Here is a 17,181-nt window from a genome sequence, read left to right as displayed (position 1 = left end):
GCCTAAAACAGCAGACAGGGAATGAGAACTTCCGAACTTCCACTCCAGCTTCTCTCAGGAGATTCCTTCCTTCCCCCAGAGGACCCAGATTTTGTAGACAAACTCCCTTCATCTTTATTTGATAAATTCTGGAGCAGCCCTGACCCACCTTCTCTGGCCTGAGAGTTGGAGCTGGAACTGGCGCTTGGTTGGCTCAGGGTGCTGAGACTGAGGGTGGAGTCCAGGAGCCCAGCTTGGCGTCTGGGGGAGGGCTGGGCTCTGTCCTCACTGTGGTCCTCACTCACTGTCCTCCTGCAGGTCAGTGGCCACTTAGACTATGCCAAGCAGATGGATGTCATCCTGAAGTCCATAGGCATCCGCACCAAGCCAGGCTGGGATGAGAAGGGACTCTTGTTGGCCCCCAGCAGCCTGCCCCAAGAGGAACCTCACCAAACAGCAGCCACCTCCTCATCAGATAAGATCACCCACCAGGACGCGCAAACCCTGGGTCCCGCACCTGGAGATACTCCTCAAATGGATACATCTACTGAAGCCAGCCAAGCTCAGGTGCCAACGGGGCTGGGCCAACCTGAAGGGGCCTCCCTTCCTGCTGCTGCCAGCCCCAGCGAGAGCCCCCAGATCTGCAGCCATGGCATAGGCACCAACCCCTTGGGCTGCCCCGACTGTACCAGCCAGGCCCAAGGACGCTGCACAGAGCAGGACTGACCCCAGAGGGGACTTGAACCATTCCCAGATTTCTATCTGCAGAGCTCCCGCCCCTCCAGCAGGCTCCCCATGTGAGCCCCGGAGGTACAGGATTCCCATCAGTGCCTTTCCCACCAGTTGAAAGCACTGGGGCTGAAAAGAAAGGACTTGGAAGGAGAGGCGATGGCAGGGAGACGGTGTTTCCTCCTGTGGGCAACAAGGTCAGAGCCCTGCACAGTCAGCCAAGCACAGTTTAGAGCCCCGATATGCTAAGCCAACCTTTGGGCTTCCTGTACTTAAGGTCACAACTGCGGGGTCTGGCTGTCCATCAGGAGAGCCAAGGGCGCTGAGGTCCCACCCCAGCACTCTCTCTGCCTTTCTCTGCCGGTGGCATCAGCAAAGCAGGTGTCTGACTGCTCCTCCACACTCCAGGGCTGCCCACCAACCCTCAGACACCACTGAGGCACCCCAGAGCTGGTGCAGCAGGGAGTGGGGAGCTCACTCTGCTGTTGGGAGAGAGAGCCAGTCAGGTCTGCCACATGCAGCCACACAGGCTGTGCGCTGCACAACCACGGGGCACCGGGCATGTGGACACAATGTAAATGGCCCTGCCCAACTGTGTTACACGGTGTCCGCAGGCATAATTGTAACAGCGGAGTGAATAAATGCTGAATAAGCATGAGGTGTGGGCGGGACTGGGCTTGGTGACAAGACTGAATTATACCTGGGGAAGGATTTCTGGTAGCAGGAACAGAGGTGACGATGATGGCTACAATAGTAATAGCTGCATTTTAGTATTTACCGTGTACAGATGCTTCCGTGGATTGTCTCAGCGGATGGCCACAACCTATCGGGTGGGTAATATTGTCTTCATTTTACACTTGAGGTTGCTGAAGCCCAGAGAGGTTGGGTAAGCTGCTCAAGGTCACACAGCTGGTCCGTCTCAAACTCCAGTCAGCGGGACTCGACAGCCCTGTCTGTGCTTGTGTCGTGGGAACCTTCCCTGTACTCCTCCTGCTGTTGCTCAATGACAGGGCCAGAGAATTCTCCCCCGCCATGTAGATGGGGAAGCGAAGGCCCAGGCAGGGAAACCACTCACAAGCTCTGGAGGAGGGAGCCAGGAGGGAGAGAGGCAGGAGAAATTCGAGTGTTGGGGTTGAACTGGTCTTGGGACAGTATTTGTGTGCCTTTCTTCACTTAACACATTTACAGAGCACCTGCTGTTATTAGTCCAAACAGCTCATGTGACCCACAGAAAACGGAGTCCCCAAAGCAAATTAAGGCCAGAGTCTGGATCAGAACCCAGGACACTGAGCCCAGGGTCTCTTTTCACTTCGCCTGAGTGGCTCCCCAAATGAATCCAAAACATGGTCATTGCCTCGGGTTTTTTATTAAGAGTTCACTTGGGCAGGTCTGGGGGCATCAGGGAGCCCCAACAAGCACCTTGGCCCCTCTGCAGCCAGCGGCCAGGGCCAGAGTCGACTCTAATCAGCACCAAGGAGAGCGGCAGGCCACTGCAGGAGGGGCCTTGGGAGTCTGGATGAGGACAATTGGTTGGGGGAGCAGAGGAGGGAATACTAAGGAAAAACTCAAGTTGAAAAGAAATATACAGCAGGTCATCTGTGGAGACCAAGAGGTCACCCTCAAAAAAAAAAAGGCCCCTTTCCTGTTTCCCTCACTGGCCTCAAGGAAGGCCAGAAGGAGCGGGGCAGGACTGGTGTGATCCCCTTCAGCTGTCCCCTTCTCGGCCCAAGGAAGCCCAGGATGTTGGAAAACCACCAGCCACCCCTCATCCCCCAGGAAAGGCTTTGCAACTGGCTGGGAGCCCCGAGGGGGGTCCACCAGCGTCCAGAGCAAGGAGTTAGGGAGCCGGCATCAGGCTGTGGGATCTGTGATGGGGTTGAAGAGAAGGTGGAAGATGGAAAAAGCAGTGGAGACAGATCGCCTTTCCTCACCCACAGCCAGAGGCCGGGAGCTGGGTGGTCACGAGTTATAATGACAGTAGGGACCCTGTCCTGGCCACATGCCCCATACTGGGCCTCCTGTGCACATGCCTTCTGTACAGTGGCTCCTAAGAGGCAGCCGTTGTAACCCCATTTTGCAAGTGGAATAACAGGATCGGAGAGGTTCAGTTATCTGTGCAAGAGCTACTAAGTAATGGAATAGAAACTCGGATTGATGCCTGCCTGACTCCCGGCTCAGGCGCTCTTCTGCATATGCCCTGAGGGCCTGGCCGCTCCAAAATCTGTCCAGCAAACCAGCCTCAGGGTTCAAGATCATCTAAGCCAACACCTCTCCAGTTGTAATGTGCACATGACTCCCCAGGTGCTTGCTAACACACAGATCCTGCCTCGGCAGGTGTGGGCAGGGCAGGTGTGTGTTCTTACCAGACTCCCAGGTGGTGACACTGATGTGGTGGCCCAAGAGCTACACTTTGAGGAGCACTTAATCCAGCTCTGCAGATGCAGGCATTTCCCCCCTCCCCACCTTGTGCAAAGGATAGGATCATCTTCATCTTAATCAGAACCAAGAGGTCCTTTTCCCCAGCCCCACGGTCCTCTGACCATCCTCTCCACACATCCACAAGTCACACTCAATAACGGGGCACCCTGGAGGAAACCATATCTGAGCTGCCTATTATCCATCCCTATAGCAGGCCTGCCATGCGCAGTGGGACTCAGGGCCCCTGCTGGCGCCCAGGGCTCCCAGGAAACCTGCAGCCTCCTGGCCTTTGCCAAGAGCAGATCCAAGACCTCCGTGACAGCGTCCCATCCAGTCCAGCTCCCCGCTGACCGGCTCCAGGCTGGGTCAGTTCGTGGGAGTACCCAGCGGATGCAGCCGAAGCTCAGGCTCCACAGGATCGATGTTGAAGAAGTTGACCGTGGCCCTGGCAGGTGGTGGGGGGTCCCGGGTGGTCTGTCCAGGTAGCAGCAGCTGGGCTGTGAGCTGCAGGCCCGAGGAGCCCCCGGAGCCTGAGTCGGAGTCAGAGTCTGGTGGCAGGGGCAGCGGCAGCACCTGCTGCAGGCTCAGGCCTGGCCGGGGGCCGCTGTGAGAGGTGCGCATGGATGGCGAGGCTGGGCTGGCCCCGTGCTCCTGCGGGCAGTGGAGACATGGCAGGAACCGGCCCAGGGCTCGCTTGAAGTCCCTCATGAAGAGAGGGTAGATGATGGGGTTCATGGTGCTGTTACAGTAACCCAGCCACGTGAGGACATCAAAGAGGCCAGGGGGGACGCAGTCACACACGGCCTGACGGAAAAGGGTGTGTCATGCCTGGTGTCAGAGCAGGGACGCAGACCACCCCGCCCGGCCCCGGCATGGAGGCAGACACGGGAGCACAGACACCAAATCCGCCCTCCTCCCTCCCATGTCTGGGCTGGGGTGGAGCTTGGGGCCTCCCCAGCAAGACCTGGACCCACCCCTCCCTGCACTGGCATTACCTGGGCGATGTTGGCCACAAAGAAGGGCAGCCAGGTCACAAAGAACATGCCTAGCAGGATGCCCAGTGTCAGGCTGGCCTTCAAGGCCTTCCTGCTGTGCTTGGTAGCTAGCCGCCTGCTATCAGCTGACTCCACCCCCTGGTGTGGGGTCCTGGGCACCTGCAGAAAAGAAAAGCACATGAGAAAGCTCCCCAGTCTGACCCTGATCCCAGCCACAGACTGAGCCTCAGGCCTAATTCTAGACTGAGCCCTGGTTCTATCAATAAACTGAGCTCTGACCCTTGACTGGCCCCAACTCTGGTCCTAGAGGCCTGACCCTGACTCCAGACCGAACCTTGACCCTGGCTCCCGACCAGACCCTGACATCAGCTGTAAACTAAGCGGTGTGCGTGGTCTCAGGCAGCCTGATACTGCCAGACACGGAGTCCCATGTACTCACGGTCTCAAACTAAGCCTCCAGCCTGGACCAGACTGAGCCTAAACTCAGCCCCAGACTGAGCCGTGATCCTATACCAGCCCTGGCCTTGCCCCAACAGTTCGCAAGGAGCTGGAGGGAGTGCAACGAGACGGAGCAGCACTGCCCCAATCACGAGGCAGGCCCTGTCCTCCCAGCCAAGGACAACACTCAACACAGGACAACACGCATGACCAGGACCCTACACCTCCCGAAGCCAGTGGTGCAATCAAACCGATCTGGACGGGAGGAGCTGCTGCTGTCCGTGTGTGACCCTCCCTTTGTGTATATGTGGATTCTTTTCATGTTTTGGAGTAATAGCTTCGCTCTCCTGCTTCACAAAATGCGGTGATCTTTGAAAATGTGTGCACATAACATGTTTGCAGTGAAGCCCATGATGTGTTAGTAGGGCTGCTGGAAACCTGGGCATATTACAGCTCGAATTACACTGTGGACTGGCCAATATCTGCTTCTAAATGTGGACTTCGAGACCAGGAGCTTGAGGAGGTGAACAGGAAAGGGGCCTCCCAGCAGCCCGGGGGAAGGAGACCCAGACAGGGGGAGGTCAGAATTCAGCTTCGCTGACGGTGAGCAGCAGTCCCAAAACACGCGTGGTTCTCTGACCCGGGTCATCCTTTATCTGAGCAGGAGGCCTCTTAACTTCCCAACCTCATGAGCCCTTTGGGAATCTCATGAAATCTACAAAACCTCTCCCCAGCGGAATAAAAACAAAAGCTTATAGATTTATATACACAGAATTCCCATGCTTCCAGAGGCTGGAAGGACCCCCTTGAGCCACCCCCACGACACCCTAGGGGGTCCGTGCAGGCTGGAATGTGAAGCCTGCCTTTAAATCATGTTTGGATTTTCATGTATCAGAATTACACCAAGACCTCCCTATCCTTACAATGTAAGTAGATACCAGTGTGCAGAGGGTGCACAATTCACAGAACTGTACAAAGGGAGTGAGTGCAATTGAGAACACAGAACACACCTGTGTTTGAAAGCCAGGACTCCCCCCACCCCCCCCCCCCCGCCCAACATTTCCTAAACTGTGTGAGAGCCCAGCTTAGTTCATGAGGCAGCCAAAGATGGGTTGGATCTGAGGAGATGAGAGTCAGGAGGCAGAAATGGAACCAGATTCCCAGGCAACCTTCACAGATGGAAAGGGGGCGGAGGAGACAAAGCCAAGAAGATGTGTCATCCGAAGGGCCACGCCCCACCCCACTGTCACGCGCAGGAGCCCCCCTGCCGGCCCTGCCCTTCTGGCCCCTCCTCAGGGCAGAACGCTGCGGTGCTGTCCGTGGTGCTGAAACCCCAGGGCAACCCCTTTCTACAGGCTCGGAGGGTCTGCTTCTGGAATGGCAGAGGGCAGCAGCAGGGGGATGACGCCCACTCTAACTCCCACCCCTGGGTGGATTTATCCAGATGAACTCTGGTTATGCGATATCAAGGACAAGTTCACACAGAGCAGCTGAGCTTTCTCTCCTCTGTCTTTTGGGGCACCACTGTGCAGAGACCAGGGCTGGGCTTCTAACACAAGTGATCTGGCTTCGAATCACGCCTCTAGCACTTACTCTGTGATCTTGAGAGAGTCTCTGTTTCCACATCTGTAAAATGGGAGAAAGAACACTCAGCTGATTGTGTGGCCGGGAGGCTGTGGATAATGGCACGCACGTGCCCCAAACAGAGTGAGCGCTGAGTGTGTGCAGCCCTACCGCTCATCAGCGGCATGTGTATGAGGTGGAGTAATGTTTGGCACCCTCTGGAGCCCTGTTCTCCTGCCAGTGGCTCGGGCTCCCCAAAGAAGCAGGGACATTGGGGCACATCTCTGACTCACCACGCGGCAGCAAGGGAAAAACAGCATCTGCTTTTCTCTTTCCTCTTCCAGCTTTCTCTCCTCCAGAGTGAACCCGATGTGGCTCTGTGCCCCGCCATAGTCAGCCCAGAGGAGAGACCCCTGCTTCCCCCCAAAGAATCTCCTAAGATCGGGCCTTCACATTGTCACCATCAAAGGGGTCGGACAACGGAGGGGAGGGGAGAGACACCATCCCCAGATAGCCCGTCCATATGGGGACCCGCCTGACTCCTGGCGGCCTGGGGAGGTGCAGATGCTCGTCCTGGTCTAACAGAGCTCTAGGGCCTGGAGAACTGAGGCACATGAGCACTGGGGATTATCACTGGGAGAGAGAGCGCCAGGAAAGAAGACAAAGGTGCTCTCAGATTCCTTCTCTAGTTTTCCTAGGGACAAGCCTGGGTTTTTCTTTCTCCGCTTCCCCCCAAAGAGTTGATCTAAGAATACAGACAAGAGGGAAGAGAGGCGGAAATAGAGGCCCAGATAAGGTAGGGGGCCTTCCCAAGGTCACCTTGTGCCACTACAAGACTCAAACCAAAGCGCCAGGCGCACAAATCAGCATCATTGTCCCCATTTACTGAGCACTTTCAACACATCAGCATGAACTATTTATTCTGCCAGGCGGTCCTTATGAGAGGTAGGTATGGCCATCATCATCCCCACTTTGCAGATGAGGTTCAGAGAGACAGAATCCCTTGCCAGGAATCACATAGCAGATAAGTGTCGAATCAAGGATCCAAAGTCATTTCTGGCTCCAGAAATTGCACTTTTCCCACTTCATCATGCTACTTCCATTGCAGGGGATGGCATCCACAGACCGCAGTCAGGATGGGGTGACAGAAACCCCACTTCTGTCACCAATAGGGCCCATGGCAACCACCAGCCCACATCCCGGAGTCTGACTGACGTCAGCCTCGCCCTTCCCACTGCTTCCTGCCCATTACCCAGGCCCCCTCGTTCTATCGTATGCACTGCAGGGGTCCCTGCCAGAGGCCAGCTGCCTGGAGGACAATTTGGCCATGTCCTCCCGGGAGACAATGCCACCTACAGAGTCCAGTGTCCATAAACACCCACTCGCATCTGCTCACTCGGCACATGCAGGAATGTGTGCCGTGACATTATGTGTGGTAGAAAGACATGGGAAGCAGCCTAAACAGCCATCAAAAGGAGATGGTTAAATAAACCAAGATGCAGCCCCACTACAGAATGCCCCACAGCCTCCCTGGTGGCCTAGGGGTTAGTCTCAGCGCTAACACTCGCTACCTACTCAGTTCGATCCCCGGCCAGGGAGCTGACCCACATGGCGCAGCAGACCTCTCCTGTCTCACCCGCTGCTCCCCTCAGCAGTGGATTTCAGTGGATCTGCCTGTTCTGCTCCCGGCTCTATCTCTGGTGAATCTCTCTCAACCTCTGCACCTCAGGCCTACACCCCAGCTCTTCTACCCAAAAATAAATAAAATCTTGGGAAAAAAAAAAAAACTTTAAAAAGAGAGAATGCACCACAGATGTCTGAAAGAATGATTGATTAAGCTCTCCAAGACAGGTTATTAAGTAATAATGACAAGTTGCAAAACAATAGATACAGTATGATTCCATTGGTCTAAAAAACACCCAAAACAAAACACTGTTTCTTTTTGGTACATAAACAAATAGGTAAACACATGGAAAAACATATCCTAAATTGATGTGTGTTCCTGGGATTGGAAGCTGATTGGACAAAAGTCAGAGGCCTCTATTGCTTTACCTCCATTGCTGAATTTTTATTTTAAGTGTCCTTATGTACTCTCCAGCGTACCTTAAAATTTTTACCATCATCTAATTAGGGTGCATGGCAGGCTCTGGAGCCAGCCTGCCTGGTTTCAAGCCATGGCTGTGACTACTCCACTGAGTGACCCTAAGCAAGGCTCTTGCCCTCTCTGTGCCTCAGCTTTCTTTCCTATAAAATGGTCAATATCACAGCATCTACCTCATTGGGACTGTAGGCCAGTTGTTGGGTTTTTTTTTTTTTTAATTTTTGCATAGAAGAACTGGGGTGTGGGACAGAGGTTTGGGGCATGAGAAGATTCACCAGAGACAGAGTGGGGAGCAGAACAGCAGATCTACTGAAGTACTGAGGGGAGCAGCAGACGAGACTGGAGAGGTCTGCTGTGCCATGTGGGTCAGCTCCCTGGCCAGGGATTGAACTCAGGTAGTAGGGGTGATAGTGCTGAGACTTAACCCGTTGGCCACCAGGGAAACCCCTGTAGGAGAGTTTAGATAGGATAATTTGCAGAAAGTTACTGGAATGGTGCCTGGCACATGGTAAGAACCACTTGCTGCTGATGTAACTGGTGCCCAGCTCAGCGCTTTGACTCAGAGATGTGGCTTTTTACCCTGAAAAGGCTCAGAGGGGTGAGCCATCAATTTTGCCATCAAGAGGAAAAGAGAGGAACTCACATTTGTTGAGCACCTACTACGTGCCCGGTTTGCATACATTATCTCTCTGACTCTTCAAATGCCCTCGTGTGATAAGCATAACTGCCCCTGGGGTAGAGGGAGGTGAACAATTTGTCTAAAGTTGTTGGGCTCTGATGGAAAACAGGCAGGATTTGAACCCATGACCAGCTGGTGCACAAACTCCTGTGACCCGCCCTGGCTGCGCCCAGCCGCCTCTTCCAAGCAGCAGCCCAAACCCCCGCTCTCAGCACGACTCCCGTCAGCTCTCCCAGCTCAGCCCCTCCTCCCCCTGCGAGATATTTCTGTGATCACAGCTCCTCTGAGGAGGAGGAAGCAGAGATGGAGGGAAGATGGATCACTCAGACAGAGTGATGCATGGTTGGGCACGGGAGGCTGGGAAAGCCTGGGGGAGGAGGAAAAGGACGAGACACTGGGGGGAGGGAGGGGAGGCAAGGATGACAGGAGGCAGAGAAATGGGGGGAGTTGGGGCTGGAGGGAGAAAGATGAGGAAGATGGCGGGCAGGGGTGATGGAGCAGAGGGTCAGGAGCCCTGGCAGAGAGAGAGCGGGGCGGTCTCCGGCTCCTGCTCTCCATCGGGCCAGGGCCCCAGCTGGCCCCTCCAGAATCCCCCAAGCTGAGCACCATCCCACCGGGCACCCACTTTCTCTCCCTCACCCCCAAACACACACACACACAAACACACACACACACACACTCCTGCCCCGGCACGATCTCTCTCGACACCCCTCACACCCCTCTCTCTCCACGCTCTGCCCACAGTGCCCCAGCAAGACCCCTTCCTCAAAGTCTGGAAGGGGCAGCTCTCCCGCCCACCTGTGTCTGTGCAAGCCTCTTCCTCGCCTTTCCTTTTTTTTTTTTGTACATAATTAACCTGCCCTTAAAAAAAAAAAGCCTGGAAGGATCCCTTCCTAGGGCAGGGAAGACCTGGTTGAAATATTGACTCTTTCAAAGCCTGTTCACATGGATGGCGGGCACAGCGGCTGGAGCGAGGTTGCTCAGCAGCCCTGTCCTCAAGCCCACCAGGCTGGGGCTTCGGGGACCTGTGCCAGCTCCCTGCTCTCCCTGGGGGGCTGGAGGCCGAGTTGGGGAAGGGAAGTAAGGGCTAAGTGGGGTTGAAAACAGGAGGAAAGGGTCCCCAAGTTTTGCTCATTCACATCAGTTCCTTTAGGTGCAGGCACTGAGAGAGCCCCTGCCCCCAGGCTGGCTGCTGCTGGTCTCTGGGGCCAACCAGCTGGGGGGGGGGGGGGGGAGGAAGCAGGGGGTTGTGGCCCAGGAGGCCAGAGAAAAGGCGGTGCCCCAGAGGCAATTTCCAACAATGCAGGCAGAAGCTCCTTAGGAGCCGAATGGTTTGGGAGGCAAAGGAAGTGGCCAGGCCTGATGCAGTGAAACCTAGAGAAACGGTTTTCCAGCGATGGAGGAGAATTAGAAAAGATGCATTTCTAGCTGGAGAGGCCCAGGGGTCATTCCTCAGGGAGGGAGCGGACTGGCCTCAAGGACCCACAGAGGCCCCCCACCCCAGTCTTTGGTTCTAGGGTTCAGAGTGAATTCTTGGCTTCAGCTTTCAAACATACGCATGACAAAGAACAGATTTTGAAGGTTCACTGGCTGAGGCGCTCTTACAGGCTCTGTAACCCTCACTGTGCTAGGGTCTCAGAGCTGAGGTCTGTCCCCTGGCTAGAACCTAGAAACCCAAAGGGCAGGCCTTTCAGGGTCTGTTCATCACGTGTCCACAGCCCAGCTCAGCTCCCCCATAAAGTAGGTACCCCGCCATGTCACCCAGCAAATGAAGTCATGCGCTGGACAGCATAGGCCCCATCAGCACAAGACCAGGTCTGAAAGGAGCAGAAGGAAAAGAAGAAATGCGGGCAGGGGAGGAGCCCCAGGCTCTGCAGAGCGCGGTGTCATTTCACGCCTCTGCCCATGCGCACTGAGACCTCAGGTGCTCAAGACACTGTTTGAGGTGCAGAAAATTGAGACAAGTCCCCGCCTTTCTAGCACGTACATTCTAGCAGGAGGAAATAAACAATAAAGAAATAAAGGGGAGGGCCTCCCCGGTGACACAGTGGTTGAGCGCTGGGTTGTGAAGCTGCCTGCGGCCTCTGTGGCGCCGGTTCGATCCCCGGCTGCTCCCCGGCCACCAGAGAAGGGTCCCACATGGCGCGCAGACCTCTCCTGCCGCCCGCTGCTCCCCTCAGCAGTGTACTTCGGTCCTTCTGCCTGCTCTGCTCCCCGCTCTGGCTCTGGTGAATTCTCTCACCCTCCCGTGCTTCTGACTGTGCCCAGTGCTTGTATAAACAATTGATTAATTAATTAATTAATTAATCTAAAAAAAGGGGGAAGTATATAATATGTCTGGAGGTATTGGGGCTGCTGAGAACACTAACTCAGGACATGGACAGGAGGGAGATGGGAAAATGGGCACTTGCTACACTTGGTAGAGTGATTAGGCAGCCCAGCAGAGGCAGAAAGTGAGGAGGGAGAGCCTTGTGGGGCGTGGGGTGTGGAGAAAGGGAACTGTAGGCAGAGGGAAGAGCAAGTGCAAAGGTCCTGTGGCAGGAGTTTTCTTGGTGTGTTCAGGGAATAGCAAATGAAACAGAGTGAGGGGCCCAGCGGGAGGGGAGATGGCCAGGGAGGGCTTAAAGGGCCAGGTGACAGGAGATGTGAGGCCGTCAGAGCAGAGGAAAAACACAACAGGACAGTGTTTTAAAGAGATCACTCTGGCTGTTGTGTGAGATGAAAACAGCCTAAGAAAGGAATCAGGAGGTCAGTGGCGATGACTCCAAGAACCCAGACAGCTGTGAAGGGCTCCGCCAGGGGCCCAGAGGGATCAATGCAGACAGAAGAGGGGAGAACCTGGACACGTTTTAAAGGTAGTGATAAGAGGTATGAGAAAGAGGGACAACCTGGCAGCCTCCAAGGTCCTGCGTGAGCAGCTGGAAGCTTGCAGCCTCCATTCATTGGTATGAGATGAGAGGGGACTGCATCTGGGGCCTGGAAAATCCTGAGTTCTCTTTGGGGCACATTGGGTGAGCCGCGCAGGCTGGGAGTCATTGGCATGTAGGTGGTATTTTCAGTCATGAGCCAAGATGAGCTCACAAAGGCCGTGGATGCAGAAACAGAACAAAGAGGTTCAAGGACTGATGCCACGGCCGGGGACCGATCAGGAGGACCCAACAGAGCACAGAGGGAAGGTCCAGCCAGGAAGCAGGGGACACGGGGTGGTGTCCCTGGGCCAGTGTTTTCAGGCCGTCACTGCCCGCCTGCTGCCCGCAGCTCATATCCATATTAGACATCAGCAGATCTGACCTTGAACCTCACTGTTGGGGGCAACAGGCAAGCTGTTCTGGGGAACTACCGACGAGGGTGTCGTCCTTTGGCTCTCAGCCAAAACCCCCTGCACCCAGTGACACCAGTGACCCCCAAAGCGCCCTGCCATCCTGCAGGAGCCTTCTCCTGAGACGACACCCAGATGAGCCTGGCTAGCCCCGCTGAGACTTTCCTTGGGGCCTGTGACCTGATCGCTGGGGCTCAAGCCTGGTCATCTAAAGCCCCATCTGCAGGGTGGACAAGAGGACTGGGGCGTCCTGTGGCCTGAGTGATGAGAGCAGCCGCTCTGCACCCCAGGGCTTTTCTCTCAGTGAAGGTATCCCACCCACAGGAATTAGTAAGCCCCTACTATGTGCAAGGGGATCAAAACCCACCCAGATCCACCAGGCCCTGGAGCTTATATTTGCGTGGGACACAGAGAATGAACAAGTTAACAAATAAAATGGAGGTTGGCATAGAGAACGGGGTGGGGTGGGGGCCGCAAGACAGAGCTCAGCCTCTGGGAAGTGGCAGCTTATCCACTCAACAAGAATCAGCAAGGGCAGCCCTGGAGGAAGGGCCTTCAGGGCACAAGGAACATCAAGTGCAAAGACCTAGGTGCAAAAGTCAGTCTGGTGCCTTCTAGAACCTTCAGAATGGTCATGTGACTGGTGCAGAGTAAAAGAAGGGGGAAAGGAGAACAGGTAAAACCGAAGGGGTTGGCAGGACTGTATCCTGAGGTCAGACCCCAATAGGCCTCCTCTTCATCTGGAGAGAGTGGGGACCACTGAAGGTGTGAAGCAAGGGAGAGCCATGATCTTTTTTTTTTTTTTTTTCCTCCAGCTCTTGTGCAGAAAATGGAGAGTGGGTCTGCAGTGGCAGCAGTGGGACTGGGCGGGACACTCTCAAAGATGGAGGTAAGACATGGTGGTGCCTGGGATTAGGACGGTGGCATTGGAGATGGCACGTGCTGAGAAGGCAGCACCCACAGACCTCACTCATGAAACAGGAGAGCAGGAAAGAGGAAAATTACTCCTACCGTTGGCATGTGATGGCATGGTAGTGCCTTTGCCATGATGGGGAAGACCAGGGAGAAGCAGGTGGGGAGAGTTGCATTCCTGCAGCATCCCGTGGACAGCTGGGCACTGAGTCTAGAGAGTTCAGAAGAAATGGCCATCGGGAGGTCGCCAGCAAGTGTATATTGTGGTGGGTACCCGTGGGCTGTTCATACCTCTCCAACCTCTCCATCCCACAAGCCTGGCTCTCCCAGCGCACCCGGGTACCTGCAGCGTCTCCAAGGCCTGGCCCGCCACGCCGGTGGTGAGGGAGGCCACCTGGACCGCCTGCTTCCGCGCAGCCAGCAGGATCCTGCAGTAGGTGAAGCAGATGGCGCCTGAGGGCAAGAAGAAGGTGAGGCCCGAGGCCACGAGGACGAAAGGGAGGCTGGCCAGCAGACGGCACTGGCCCTGGGCAGGCGCCCGCACTCGGCCCAGCTCATGCCAGCCCAGCAGCAGGGGCAGGAAGGAGGTGAGCGCCGCCAGGCTCCAGGCGCCCAGCACCAGCGCCAGGGCGCGCGCGGGCGTCATGCGCAGCTTGTAGCGCAGCGGAGAGAGGATGAGCAGATACCGGTCCAGGCTGATGAGGCAGAGGTTGAGGATGGAGGCGCTGCAGCACATCACGTCGAAGGCGGCCCAGAGCAGGCAGAGGCGGCGCGCCAGCACCCAGCGCCCGTACAGCGCGTTCAGCATGGCCGGCGGCATCACCACCAGCCCCACCATCAGGTCCGACGTGAAGAGCGACACCAAGAAGAAGTTGGACGTGTTGCGCAGGGCGGGCTGCGTGCAGATGAGCGCGATGAGCAGCGAGTTGGCCGCCGCCGTCAGCGCGATGACCACGCACATGGCGGCCGCCGCCCAGCCGCTGCCCCCGGGGCCCGACGGAGCGCGCAAGCCCCAGTCCGGGGCGGTGGCGTTGGCCGGGCCCGGCTCGGGGACCATGGGCGCGCAGGCTGGAGGCGAGGCCCGAGGGGGCTCCGGCGAGGCGGCGGGGTGGGCGGAGGTCGGGGCGAGGCCCTGCAGGAGCCGAGGCTGGACGGGCGTGGCTGGTGAGCACAGACCCCCAGCGCCGGGGGCGCGAGGTCGAGGGGCAGCGCCCCACCGGGGACGGGGAGGGGTGTGCGGGCGTCCTCGGGCGCGGGGCGGGAAGTTTGGGCGGGCAGCTCTGAGAAGCGGAGCCTCCAGGGGGGCAGGGCCGGCCGTCCGCTGGGCCGGGGCGCCCGCCTGCCGCGGAGACCCGGGCGGGTGGCGGCGGGGGACCTACAGGCGCTCTCACGCCCGGGGCGCGCTCCCCACGCCGGTAGGCAGACGGGGGCGCGGGGCGGGAGTCGCAGCGCTTGGGCGGCAGGCTGGGGGGACACGGGCGCGAGCAAAGCCCCTGGCGGGAAAGGCGGGTCTCGGAGCCGGCGCCCGGGCAGCTCCGCGCCGGGGCGCACACGGCTCCCTGCGGCCGCGGGGGGCGCGGGGCGGCCCGCGGAGGGAGGCGGAGCAGCGGCCGCGCCTCCACCCCCACCCGCCGCCCGCGCCGGGTCTCCGGCCCCGCTCCCGCCCGCACCCGGTACCTGGGCGCTCCGCGCGGCTCGGCGGCCGGGGACTGCGGCAGGCCCGGCGGGGCCGGGCGGGGGCGAGGCGGCCGCGGGCGGGCGGGCGGGGGCGGCGGGGCCGGGGCTCCGGAGCCCGGCAGGCGCCGCGAGGGGCCGGCGTGCGCAGAGGAGCCGGGGGGCGCTTCCCGGAGCGCGCGGTGCCAGCGCCGCCAGCCCGCGCCCCGCCCCCGGTGGGTGGGGAGAGCCGAGCCCGCGTCTCGCCCGCAGACGGGGTCCCGAGTACCCCAGGCCTGCGGAGAGACGATCCGAGAGCCCCCGCTGCGCCAGGTCGCCGCCTCAGCTCCGGCAGCCTCCACACCTCCGCATCCCCCTCCCCGGCTCACACGTGGCGGGGGCGCAGGAGGAACTCGGAGAGGGGGCCTGACCCACCCTTCACAGGACTGCTCCCCCGCGGACCGCAGCCCACCCGTCGCGGGGGTCACCGCACTACCTGGGGGAGCCCTTTGGGAGATATTGAGCAGGCGGGTTGACACCCGAAGATGTACACACAGGTACGTGTGTAATAATTCCTTCAAGCCTTTGAACAGCAGGCTACCTGCTCCCAGACAGAAACCATCCCATCTGGGGACAACCCAGACACGCGGGAAGAAGCCTCCGACCTGCAGGCACCCCCGGAGTCACACAGCCACCGGCCTGGGGACTCCCCAGGCCAGAAGGAGCAGAGTCACCAGCAGTACAGGAGTAGGTGTGGTCCTTCAGGATACCTGCCCCCCTGGCTAAGAAGAGCCTCCACGCGACACCTAGAAGATGTGTGTGGGTTCCAGCCATTCATTTTACAAACATTTATTGAGCACTTACTAGGTATCTGGCACCTTTGTGACCAGTCCGGTCGACTACAATAACCAAGACAGAGTCCCTACTTCTCAGAGTTTACATTCTAGTGGAAGGAGACAGTGACACTATTAACCTTACAGTAGCCATAAAATGATCATTGCTATAGAACAAAAGAAAATGTAGAGCAATATAAAGAGAATCTAGCCCAAAGGAGGTAGTCTTCCTTCCCTCTACAGAAACAGAAATATAACACCTGCTAAGTTTCAGGGGTTAATTATATTACCCCTACCCCCATAATAATACTGAGAGGGAGGTGTTAAATTGGGGCTCAGAGAGCCCTGGGCCTCACCCAAGGTCACCAGCAGCAAGTGATCAAATGGTCTGAAACTCGGGCCTGACTAATACAGAGGGAGAGAATGCTCAAGACCTTGCGGCCCCCTCAGCCTCCCCCAAGTCATTGGTAGGTGCTCAGAACACCAGTCTCGTTGGCAGATGATGCTGGAGGAAGAGGCCTATCCTCCCCCTCCCCAACTCGCATCACCTTGACAACCAAGGGACAATTCCTGCAGCACTTCAAGGAATAGGATGCCAGGCACCGGGCAGAGAATGGGAAAGACTGGACGTGGGGTCTCAGCCCCAAGACTGACCAGCACTGTTTTCTCCTCTGTGACAGTTAGCAGAGCAATACATCACCCACCTCCCAGGGTCCTGGAGGAAACGATTCCGGGGTAATCCACAAAACTTTCAGTGCCCTGTGTCGGCTAGCTGTTGGCCTCTGTGTCCCCCCCCCCCATGGGAATGCACTCAGCTCGCTAACAGTCCTTCAGCCCAGCAACAGCAAACCCGAGAGATACTACATGGAATAGACTTTGGAGTCCAGCAACCTAGGTCCATTGTCCCAGTGGTCCCAGTGGACCTAGGTTGTGAGCTTGGCAGAGTCAGATTCTCTGCTACTATGAAATTGGGGTAGGGGTAACATAAACAGGATGAGTATTTAAATGTCTGCCATCTCACACAGAGGCAGTGGCTGATAAATGTTAGCTGTATAAAAATTTAGTTGCATATATTGAGATAAAATATTAGTCCCTCTGCTTTCGATTTTGCTGTAATGTTTAATGTCCTTAGTTTTTTTTAAACCTAAAGAAAACATGACAAAAAATACTAAAAAAATACTAAAAAAATGTTAGTATTTGTTCATTCTAGGAGATAAATTCACAGATGTTACATTATGACTTGTACTTTGCTGTAATTAAAAAAAAAAATGGTAATTTTTCAAGACTGGGCCTGGGTGGTGGTGCCACCTTGTGGTCACACTACTATTTAAGACCTTTAATTTAAATTTAAGACCTTTTCAGGAGTTCCCTGTGTGTGCTTAAGTTTGTCATTTCGGTCTTGGAATAATCAAGTCCTGCACTTCCTTAACAATTCTGGGTAGAGGAGGACCTTCAAGGATGCTCAGCATTTGCCTCTAGTGACAGGATTCGTCCTTCCTGGAGGGGAAGGTTGGTGTCACATGGGGCAGCTGAGCCTTAGCAAGCCCTCTGCCCCCGACCAC

General features: G+C 56.8%; 2 protein-coding genes across 2 annotated transcripts in view; one reads left to right on the top strand and one right to left on the bottom strand.

The window, feature by feature from the left end:
* Positions 1-3,339, top strand: part of TMCO4 (transmembrane and coiled-coil domains 4) — a 63,428-nt gene extending 60,089 nt beyond the window's left edge. Inside the window, exon 15 of the mRNA XM_037500985.2 lies at positions 298-3,339. Within this exon, the coding sequence (XP_037356882.1) occupies positions 298-705 (408 nt within the window). The 3' untranslated portion in view covers positions 706-3,339. The remainder of the gene's footprint in view (positions 1-297) is intronic.
* Positions 2,040-14,191, bottom strand: HTR6 (5-hydroxytryptamine receptor 6). Its single transcript, XM_037500984.1, has 3 exons — positions 13,477-14,191; positions 4,122-4,280; positions 2,040-3,930 (listed from the first exon to the last, which is right to left on the bottom strand). The coding sequence occupies exons 1-3, from the start codon at positions 14,188-14,190 to the stop codon at positions 3,493-3,495; spliced, it is 1,311 nt and encodes a 436-aa protein (XP_037356881.1). The 5' UTR covers position 14,191; the 3' UTR covers positions 2,040-3,492.
* Positions 14,192-17,181: the final 2,990 nt, after the last annotated feature.

This window comes from Talpa occidentalis, unplaced genomic scaffold (assembly GCF_014898055.3).
Source record: "Talpa occidentalis isolate TD23 unplaced genomic scaffold, MPIMG_talOcc4v2.1 talOcc4.9, whole genome shotgun sequence".
NCBI lineage: Eukaryota > Metazoa > Chordata > Mammalia > Eulipotyphla > Talpidae > Talpa > Talpa occidentalis.
Note: the sequence above shows the minus strand (reverse complement) of the source record. Positions and strands in the feature narration are given on the sequence as shown.